At 38.9% G+C, this 11,270-nt stretch overlaps 1 protein-coding gene across 1 annotated transcript in view; it reads left to right on the top strand.

The window, feature by feature from the left end:
• Positions 1-11,270, top strand: part of DDX43 (DEAD-box helicase 43) — an 18,670-nt gene that overhangs the window by 727 nt on the left and 6,673 nt on the right. The window contains exons 2-11 of the mRNA XM_081828539.1: positions 7-129; positions 1,938-1,993; positions 3,622-3,751; positions 4,918-5,049; positions 6,372-6,453; positions 7,398-7,554; positions 8,000-8,118; positions 8,752-8,862; positions 9,249-9,390; positions 10,184-10,284. Of these exons, the coding sequence (XP_081684665.1) occupies positions 7-129; positions 1,938-1,993; positions 3,622-3,751; positions 4,918-5,049; positions 6,372-6,453; positions 7,398-7,554; positions 8,000-8,118; positions 8,752-8,862; positions 9,249-9,390; positions 10,184-10,284 (1,153 nt within the window). The remainder of the gene's footprint in view (positions 1-6; positions 130-1,937; positions 1,994-3,621; positions 3,752-4,917; positions 5,050-6,371; positions 6,454-7,397; positions 7,555-7,999; positions 8,119-8,751; positions 8,863-9,248; positions 9,391-10,183; positions 10,285-11,270) is intronic.

The following is an 11,270-nucleotide window of genomic DNA, read 5'->3' on the forward strand; positions in this document are numbered from 1 at the left end:
AGGCCGGTAGGGGCAGCAGAGGTGGCGGCTGGAGGAACCCCTCCGGCCTCCAGCAACCTGTGGCCGCTGGCCTCCGAGAACCGCCGCTTTGCTTTGGATTGAATAACGTGTGGGTCGGCGCTGTGATCGGTGAGTGAAAGAGGATGGGTGTGCTGGTCAGGGTCGGGGCGGAGAATGGGTGGGGCCAGGGGCGGGGCCTGGGCAAGGGCATCCCCGCCCCACTCTCCTCGCCTCCAATCCGCTGCCACCTAATGAGATTCAGGACTTTACCTGTGATATTCGTAACACCTCCTGATGCCATAATTAGTCACTTAACACACCTTTTGCTATTTCGTGGAGACGATATTTTGGGAGAACAAACTTCGATTTAGGAAATCTTTGTGATGAAAGGTCAGATCTTTTCACAGCTTACCCCAAATGAACAACAAAGCAGTGCTGAGTACAATCTGTGTCTTTGAGCACCATTTAGAGCCATTAAAGAAGGTGTAGGATATTATAGGGTTGTTCAGAGCATTGACCATATCTTGCACTTAGTTTCTTTTATTGAATATAATTTTATCTGCTGAAAAACAGGATCTTTTTCTTAGTACATCTTGAGTCTTACAAATTCATTTTTGAAAAACATTTAGAAACCATAGGAATAGAGATTTGCCCCATTTGTGGCCATTTAAACTGAGGATAAATTCCAACATTTTACCTATTAGGGATGGGAGCTAAAATTTTGTTTACCCCTTTTTTAAACCTATTTTGAAAAACGATGACCACGTTTTTTTAGGCAGCTATTAAATAGAACATTAGCAGACTAATTGCTAGACCAGCTAGAGATTCACTGTTCCCTCAAGAAGGCTCAGGCTCAAAGATCTGAAGAGTGATGCTGCATAAGTGAAAGCCACTAGGTTTGCTCTAAAAACCACACTCTCAACACTTAATTCAGCACCTGTGACAGTGCAGGCCCTGTGCTAGAGAGCACCCACTTAATGTTGGTCTGGAACCACTTTTCTTCTTTAGTGTGGTAAAAAAAATAAAAATTTAAGCATTATTAATTTTAGGTGTGCAGTGTGAGTACAGTACTGTTAACTATAAGAACAATGTTGTGTGACAGATCTCTAGAATGTTTTCATTTTGCATGACTGAAACTACCCGTTAAACAACTCCCCATTTCCCCCTTTCCCCATGCCTGGCAAATAGCATTCTACTTTGTTTCTATGTTTGATTACATTAGACCCTCAAAGAAGGTCATGCCCTATTTGCTTTTTGTGAGTGGCTTATTTCATTTAGCCTAACGTCCTCAAGGTTCGTTCATGTTGCAAATGATAGAATTTCCTTTTTAAGGCTGAAATCTTCTCTAGCATATTTATACCATGTGTCTTGGTCCAGTCATCTGTTGGTAGACATTTAGGTTGGTTCCACCTCATGACTATTGTGAATAATGCTGTAATGAACGTGGGAGTATAGATGGCTCTTTGAGATAGTGGTTTTGTTTCCTTTGGATATATATCCATAAGCGGAATTGCTAAATCATATGGTAGTTGTATTTTTAGTGTTTTGGGGAACCTCCGTGCCTGCACCAATTTACATACCCACCAAGAGTGTACAAGGCTTCCCTTTTCTTCACATTCTCACCAACACTTATTTCATATATTTTTTTAAGATTATTCATCTATTTGAGAGTGAGAGCAGAGTGAGAGAGTGTGTATGGGGGGGAGGGGCAGAGGGAGAAGCAGACTCCCCACTGAGTAGGGAGCCAGACAAAGGGGGGCTCGATCCCAGGACCCTGAGATCATGACCTAAGCCTGAAGGCAGGCACTTAACTGACTGAGCCACCCAGGTGCCCCGCCCCTCTTTGTATTTTCCGATAGCCATTCTACTAAGTATGAAGCAATACCCAGTTGTGATTTTGATTACAACTTTTAAAAATTTTTTATTTTTAAAAATAGGTCGTGGAGGGTCAAAAATAAAAGACATCCAAATTACAACAAACACGAAAATACAGGTAAGTGGTCTGCGATCTTAAATCCTCAAAGAGCATAGTTCATTTCTAACTCTAATTTCTGTTTAGCTGTTAACATACTGTGGTAATTTAGAGAAGTCACCAAAGCTCTTCAGACTGCTATTTTCCAGGAATGGTTACATGCTGTGGTCCATTCCAGGTCTAGGTTTTGTGACTCCTGGAGGTAAAAATCTTTATAGAGATAATCTCCACTGACAAATGAGATCTTTGGGGGAATATTCATCATGCGCTTCCCGACTCTCATCCCTCAAACCTTAACCTGCTCCTGTGTTCCCAAGTCTCAGCAGCAACATCATTCACCCAGTACCCAAGCCAGAAGTCTCAGATTACTTCTTCTCCTGCAACCAGTCCGTCACTGAGTCCTTTCTATTTCCTGTATTTCTTAAGGAGAATCACATCATTTGGGAGTGTTCTCCCCTAACTGTCCACTCTGCTTCCAGTCTTACCCCCTCTAACCATTCTGTATTATGACCAGGGCAATAGTTCTAAAACACAAATTTTGTTCATAATTTGTTTTCTTTTCCTGCATAAAAATCTTTCATAATATCTCAGGCTCTTAAGAAGTTCAGACTTCTTAGCATGGTCCACTTGATCTGGCTCCTTTTCCTTCACTCCCTCCCCGAACTCCTCTTTAATGTCAGCAGCTGGACTCCTGCCACACTCCCTCTTATTTTAGCTGATAGAACTCTTGTTCATAAGGGAGGTCTAAGACCTCCTGCATCCCCATTCTATGTAGGTTTCTCTTTTCCATATTCTCAGCATCTGTTCCAGCCTCATTTAAGAACTTCTACAGAGTTGTCTGTAAACAGTGCAAATGGCAAGCTTTGAATCACCAGCCCAAGACAGCACTTGGTGTAGCAGTTTCTAGTTTTTATTGAATCAATGTGGGTATCTGAGATTATGTACATTGAAAGATGTGACTTGTAGATTCTGTCCTCCAAATGTCGTCTCAGCCTTGTAAGTTGCTTCCATTACCATATACATGGTGGAAGTAGAGCATCCCCTCAAGTTAAAAGTTCATGTAAGTAACCTGACAGCGCAATCAGCCGTTATTTATATAGCACATAGATTAAGCCCTACAGTTGTGTAAGATTTGCCAAAGTACTGTTTTACAGTTAAGAGGTCAGATTAATGCCTTGATCTTCTAAAACTAGTTGCTGAATTTATTCCCTAGTGGTCGCGGTAGTTTTTATTTTTATTTTTTTAATTTTTTTAAGATTTTGAGAAAGTGAGGGAAAGGGTGAGGGAGAGTCTGAAGCCGACTCCACACTGAGCACAGAGCCTGGCGTGGGGCTCAGTCCCACAACGGTGACATCATGACCTGAGCTGAAACTGAGAGTTGGGACGTTTAACTGACGGAGCCACCCAGGCGCCCCTGTCATGGTAGTTTTTAAATGTAGATTGTCCTGCTCCTTTTCATCCAACCAGGGGGTGAATCTCAGGATAAATTTGTTGAATGTAGAATGCCCTCAAAAATTAGAACTTAAGACACTGATTGATAGCAATACTATATTTACTTTAAATTTTTATAGTGTTTGAAGTTGAGTGATTTTTGGAGGGGGGGCATGGTAAGGGGACTTCAGTCTCACCTATTTTTCCCCTGCATCTAGATAATAAAAGGTCACTCAGAAGAAGCGGAGGTCAGAATCTTTGGCAACAAGGTGATGCAGGCGAAGGCCAAAACAGTGATAGATAATCTTGTTAAAAAACAAGAAAATTACAATTCAAAACTCAGAACTGGTAAGTAATTTTTGCTTACTACAGCAATTTGAAAAATTGCATTCAGTGTTATAAGGCATTATAGTTGATGCTTTTCCTGACAACAGAGCTTCAGATTGCTATCATTAAGTCTTGTCTGTTAGGGATTTTTTTTCTTTGAAATCCCAAAATACTGTTTCCTCAAATTAAAAATGCTTAATTTCTGTGATTAAGCCTAGCAGTTTCACTTTTAGCCACAGATAGGTGAAAAAAAAAAAAACTTTTAATACACTCACTATTAATGATAGAAGGATTAGTCCTGGCCTTCTGATTTTATGGTCTTCTCCCCTGGAATGTGACTGACTTTGAAAACTGTCTAATTATTTGGTATTTAAATAATCTCTGGGGTACCTGGCTTGCTCAGTCAGAGCATGAGATTCTTGATCTTCCCCAGGTCATGAGTTCAAGCCCCAGGCTGGGCATAATTTACTTTTTAAAAATCTCAGATTTAGGGGCACCTGCGTGGCTCAGTTGTTAAGCATCTGCCTTTGGCTCAGGTCATGATCCCAGGGTCCTGGGATTGAGCCCCGTGTCGGGCTTCCTGCTCCGCGGAGAGCCTGCTTCCCTCTCTCCCACTCCCCCTGCTTGTGTTTCCTCTCTCGCTGTGTCTCTCTCTGTCAGATAAATAAAATCTTTAAAAAATAAAATAAATAAACCTACCCTTTAAAAAAATCTCAGTTTTAATTAAAACAACAAACCCAAAACTCAGACCTGCTTGGACTAGAGAAAAAGCCATTATTGAGACATTTCCAGAAGCAATGTGGAAGTAAAAACAGCATGTGGGTTCAGATGGCAGCATTATCTCTTAGTGTTTCTTGGGAAAGGAACTCTAGGAAGCCTTTAAGACTCTTCATCTGTTAACCTGGGGTGACATATGCCTCACAGGATTATTGTAAAGGTTAACATGTGATTTATTAGCAAACACTAGGCTCATTATTTTCCTTCTCTTCAATAAATGTATTTTCCGTCTCCTAAATCTGGTAACTGACAAACCGTGACTAGTATTGTCATAGCATTGTAGTACTAAAACCCACATTTTCTATTTTAAGCATTATTGTCTCTTAAACACAAAAGAATAAAGTGGTTTGGGGGAAATTTGTACAATTAGGATTTGTTTTGAAACTAATTCTGAAAAAATATTTTAACAGATATTATTGCATTCCAACCTTCTGTTGGAAGAGATGTAAAGACAGATAATAATGTTACAGAGAATCAGCCATTGATTGATTGGGATCAAATTCGAGAAGATGCTTTGAAATGGGGGAAAAAAAAGTGGGAAGGTTAGTGCTATATTCTAACATTTACATGTGGTATTGATGTACCTCTTGAGGTGTCTTTTAACCTCTTGAGTTTTTTATTCTTTAAAATGTTGTCTTATTTCTAGTAATGAAATCGATTAGAAAAATGATAGTAAAATATGTGCTGCAATTAGTCTCTAGGGCAAGATTTGTTTCTATGTTGTCTGCTGTAATCTATGGTATAAGTGGGAAATTAAAATATTATACTTATATTTTGTCTTATTTGAGGTAACTCACAGCAGGAGTTTAATAAAATTGAAAGAAAATCGAGCATAAGGGGAAAACGAAGACAATAAACATGCCAACCATAAGTGGTTTAACATTATTGGCTATGGTTGAGCAAAAATTGATCCTGGAGTGTCCTGGCTGATAGGGGCAAAATAAAAAGGGAAAACCATTTAATAAGAAAGAAATATGTAGTTGAGAAGAGCGGGGTTTTTTCATTTGCTTTAATTTTAAATGAGAGTCTCACCTGGAATTATTGCGGAGTGTAATGTTTCATGTCACATTCACTAATTTTCAGGGTAAATTCAGGTGCTAATTCTGGCTATCAAAGTGAGGCAGCAATACATTTATTAAAACAGTGACAGATATTAACAATGATTAATTCAGTGGTCATTCTATCTGCATGTTGTTACCAGCCACCTTGACAATACATGTAGTGGGGAGATTTGGAATGGGGGGCCAGAAAAAGGATTTAAGTTTGGAGGAAGTATGCTAGGCATGTAAGAAAACAAAGTAGTCTCAGGAAGTGGAATAAGAAATATTCTATTCCTAAACAGAAATGGGATGGACCTTCAAAGAAAAGAAAAAATCAGTCTACCGTGTTTGAGAGATTCATCAGTTGGGATGATTGTAAAGCATACTTTTCTTTTATATTAAACTTAAATTATTGGGCACCTGGGTGGCTCAGATGGTTAAGCGTCTGCCTTCGGCTCAGGTCATGATCCCAGGGTCCTGGGGTCGAGCCCCGCATCGGGCTCCCTGCTCCTTGGGAGCCTGCTTCTCCCTCTGCTTCTCTCTCTCTCTCTCTCTGTCTCTCATGAATAAATAAATAAAATCTTTAAAAAAAAACTTAAATTATTAAGGGTCTCTTTCTTGGGTAAAAAATGTACTCAAAAGGCAAACCAAAACAGGAGATCTCTTAGAGACTAGCATAAGCCTGACTGGCAAAGAACAACTATCTAAAACTGTAAGGTGAATTTAATAAATACTTTAGTTTGATTTCTGTTACTTTGAATAAGTTTCAATGAAATGTAAATTCTGATAATTTATCAAAGTTTTAATTTTCATCTTTGTCCCAGATTTACCACCAATTAAGAAAAACCTTTACGTGGAGTCAGAAGCAACAAGTTCAATGTCACAAGTGCAAGTAGACATTTGGAGGTGGGTAGTTTTATTGCTTTAAGTATTTGTATAGTTGTTACTCATTAGGGAAACATTCAAAGTGATTGCATTTGAAGACTACACCTCTGGTATTCACATGAACTTGGTTGCATCCTACATGATATTTTAGAGCATTGCTATCCAATAGGCCTTTCTGCAAAGATGGAAAAAGGGCAATATTTGTGTCTAATAGAGTAGTCACTATCTATATATAGCTATTGAATACTCAAAATACGGCTAGTATAATTGAGGAACTAAGTTTCCCATTTAAAATTTAAAAAAATAAAATAAAATTTTAAGACTCATGTGGTTAGTGCCTACTGTATTGGACAGCACTTTTAGAATTCTACAACTGTTGAAAATCATAAGTTGATTTGATGCATTTTTTATTCTTCAGTGCTTACTATCTGGAATTAAAGGTCCTAACAGCAACATTTTTTTTTCTATTGAAGTCAATTATAAAACTAAGTATGGTAAAAAAAAAAAAAGTATGGTATAGCAGAAAGAACAGTTATGCTAGGGTTGGGGTAGGGCTCAGACTTTGGATAAGCAACTAATGATCACCTGTCATATGAGAATAATTCCCATTTGGCAGGATTGTTGAGGATAAGTTAAGAAAATATGTGTGGAACATTGTAGAGCTTTGTGTCAGCCAAGTCTGATTTGAATCATGAAGTGTGATTTTCAGGCTCCATTCTTCACATTTCCATGAAATTTCATTGGCCCATTCATACAATGTAACTTTTTCCCTTTCTGATAACTATTCTGATAAAAAAAAAAAAGATGGGCTCACTTCTATTTCTTTGTTACTACATTTTACTGTAGATTTACAGTTACAGTTGTAGTTGGATTTCTTGATATGATGAATTAATGCTGGCAAAAATTTCTGGCTTAGGGAATAAAGTGACCAAAGCCCCTAAGATTTGTTCTATTTTTCCTTAAAGGAAAGAAAATTATAATATAATGTGTGATGACTTGAAAGAAGGGGAGAAGCGTCGTATACCCAATCCTACTTGTAAATTTGAGGATGCTTTTCAGTGTTATCCTGAGGTTATGGAAAACATTAAAAAGGCAGGCTTTCAAAAGCCAACACCGATCCAGGTATGCTTGTTTGCTTTCTTGCTTTTTTTTTTCTTTAATTCCAATATTTTACTGACAGTTTTTCTCCCCAAACAGTATCTGATTTTTTTAAAAGATTTTATTGAGAGAGTACAAGTGTGGGGGTTTGGGGGTGGGGAGGGCAGAGGGAGAAGTGGGAAGCCCACCATGGGGGCTGCATCCCAGGACCCCAGGATCATGACCCGAGCCCAAGTCAGACCCTTCACTGAGCCATGCAGGCGCCACAAGATCTGATTATTAGAAGTTAAATCACCAGGGAGGAACTCTCCCTTGTGAGCACTCCCCTAGAGGCCCCCCCCGCCCCCGTTCCACCAGTGCCTAGCACTCAAAATGTGTTTGTTGAAAGAAGTTTGGGCTTAGGAGAGGAGGGGGCGTTTGACTAAAAGATGCAGCTTTTAATTTTAATGTTAATCTTTTCTTTTTTTAGTCGCAGTCATGGCCGATAGTTTTACAAGGTGTAGATCTTATAGGAGTAGCCCAAACTGGAACCGGGAAAACACTGTCCTACTTAATGCCCGGATTTATACACTTGGATTCACAGCCTGTGTAAGAATTTCTACAGCTGGGTTCTCTTTATAGGGGGTTAATAGATATGGATACCAAAAATGCAAATTTCTTTTTTTTTTGGTCTGTTGCATTGGTCAAAAAATAATGCCAAGCCTCAGGGAAATGCACTTGTACCATGCTGGTGAGAGTATAAATTGTCAAAGCATTTTTAGGAAGCAATAGGTAGTCTTTTTTAAAGATTTTATTTATTTGACAGAGAGAGACACAGTGAGAGAGAACACAAGCAGGGGGAGTGGCAGAGGGAGAAGCAGGCTTCCCGCGGAGCAGGGAGCCCGATATGGGGCTCGATCCCAGGACCCTGGGACCATGACCTGAGCCGAAGGCTAAGCCGACAGCCCCCCAGGCACCCCACAATAGATAGCCTTAATAGTGAATACTGGAAATGTTTGAATTATCACGTCCATTACAATTGTGTGAGAGAATGTTGGCCGTGTTAAATGAAAAGGCTGGTATCGGCCCTTGGGATTTTTTTGTGTGCAACGCTCTTCAGTATTTTTCTGTGTTTTGTGGTGAATGCATGTGACTTTTCACATTCATTCCTACAAATTTTGAAAGCACTGAATGAATATGCTATGTATCTGAGTCAGGTACTTTAATATTTTCTCTCTAAAGAATTAGAGGAAAAAGGAGTGGACCCGGCATGTTAGTCCTCACACCTACACGCGAGTTAGCACTTCAAGTGGAAGCTGAATGTTCCAAGTATTCATATAAAGTCCTCAAAAGGTAAGTCATTTTTTTGTCCATTCTTGCAGCAGCTATTTAATAAGTCAGTTTTATACATTCTCCCCATTATTTTTCACATACGTAGGGAATCTGAATGGCTTAGCGTGGGTCAGGCATTACTCCAGTCCAAATCAATGGTAGCCAGGGCAGTGAGGTCAAGTAACAGTGATGCAAATATGGCTCTTTATAGGACACATCACTGTGGGTTGACAGGGGTGGATAGTTCTTAGAATGGAGCAAATACTACCCAGAAGGTATCTGATACTTTCTGACTTACATACTTTTTACTCTTATTATTTTATACCCAAAATACTTTGGTTGGTTGGGATTTTGCGTTGTGATGGGACATTTCCTTGCCTGAACATGAACCTCTTTCTTTTTTTAAGTGTGTGTATATATGGCGGTGGAGATAGAAATGGACAAATACAAGATCTGAAGAAAGGAGTAGATATTATTATTGCAACTCCTGGAAGACTGAATGATCTACAAATGAATAACTTTGTTAACCTCAGAAATGTAACCTACTTGGTAATCATGGAGTAAGGGTTTGGGATACTAGGAGGAAGAACTGAACTCTTACTAAGTTCTTTTTTATTTTTAAGTAATCTCTGCACCCAACGTGGGTTTTCAAACTTACAACCCTGAGATCAAGTGTCACATGCTCTGACTGAGCCCAGCTGGGCACTCCAGAACTGAATTCTTATTAAAATAGTCCTTTAGAATGGTTGTCCATTTTATAATGTTTTCAAATCCTAGGGATATTTTGCATTCCCTCTAGTATGTTAAAATAAGGATTTTAAGAATTCTATTTTAATGTTTTTTATAAATGTTGGAGAATATAGAGAAGTATAAAAGATTAAAATCCATGTGGTTTGTTTTTGTTTTTTTTTTTTTAACTTTTATTAAAGATTTATTTACTTTAGAGAGCACATGCAAGCAGGGGGAGGGGAGGGGCCGAGAGAGATGATCTCAAGAAGACTCCCACACTGAGCCTAGAGCCTATCGTGGGGCTCAGTCCCACAGCTCCAAGATCATGAGCTGAGCCAAAATCAAGAGTCAGATGCTCACACAACTGAGCCACCCAGGCACCCCTCCACGTGGATATTTTAGACACTTAGTTTTTCATTAGATCAATCTAGAAACTGTTAGCCAACTTAAAAAATCAAGTCAGTCTGTTACAACTCTAGATCACTTTGTCCTGAAGAAACGAAAATAGTGGCTTAAATAGGGGAAATGAGAAAAAAGTTACCTTACCATAGTATTAGGTTCATAAAGAGCGTACTTCCCATATCTAATGTAGCCACTGTCATTTCTGATGCAGGTTTTAGATGAAGCCGACAAGATGCTAGATATGGGATTTGAACCCCAGATAATGAAGATTTTATTAGATGTGCGCCCAGACAGGCAGACTATTATGACAAGGTAGGTGTATGCCTAACTGCTAGTTTGTAAAATAGAAATCAGTGGATTGGACTCCACCTTTTTTTTATTTCCCCAGAGGATTTTAGAGCATTACCTGAAGGTATCTTGAGATCCTCAGGTGAAAGACATGTCATCACTTAGTATAGCAACTCGGTGTAATTGTAACTGATTATTGGGTTTCCTAAGTTACAGATAGAGATTTTTTTTTTTGGTAACAGATTTTTTAAAAAAGATTTATTTGCCAGAGAGAGAATGAGCAAGAGAGTACAAGCAGGGGGAGCTGCAGAGGGAGAGGGAGAAGCAGGCTCCAGCTGAGCAGGGAGCCCGATGCGGGGCTCAAACCCAAGACCTTGGGATCATGCCCTGAGCTGAAGGCTTAACCACTTAACTGACTGAGCCACCCAGGCACCCCACAGAGATTTCTATACAAACTTAAGGGGGACCTCTCCCTCGAGGGGAGATTGTGTTTCGTAGTGGTGGCCTCACATTTGAATGATCACCTGCCCTTAGAGATAAACCTTTGATGACTGAGTACCTTTTTGCCCAAGATAAAACTGAGAAACAATGATTGTTATTTAAATGCAGAGTGATCTATAGACTATTATCTCCTGGGCTTATATATCCTACATGTCATTAATAATATAAAAAAGAGTAGTATATAATTGGGGAAATAACATTAAATTTCCTCATTTGTTTTCTTTTTAATACCACCCTCATTTGTTTTTTTACTAATCTTTCCATTATTGTAATTACTGTGAAAGTGTAAAGGTAGGTGATTACTTTCATAATATATATGGATGAAGAAACACTTTCATCAGTACACTTAATATGCCTTTATTTCGCATAAGCATTTGATTTTTTGCCTGCTGACAATGCTGACCAAAAATACTAGGGATTTTTTTGGTTTTTCTTTTATGAAGGCCAAGAAAAAACTAATCCTTGAATTCATTTTAGATTAGAATTTAGGTTAGAATTTAAGGTATAGA

Source organism: Leptonychotes weddellii, chromosome 8, assembly GCF_054177405.1.
Source record: "Leptonychotes weddellii isolate Sample4059 chromosome 8, ASM5417740v2, whole genome shotgun sequence".
Taxonomy (NCBI): Eukaryota; Metazoa; Chordata; class Mammalia; order Carnivora; family Phocidae; genus Leptonychotes; species Leptonychotes weddellii.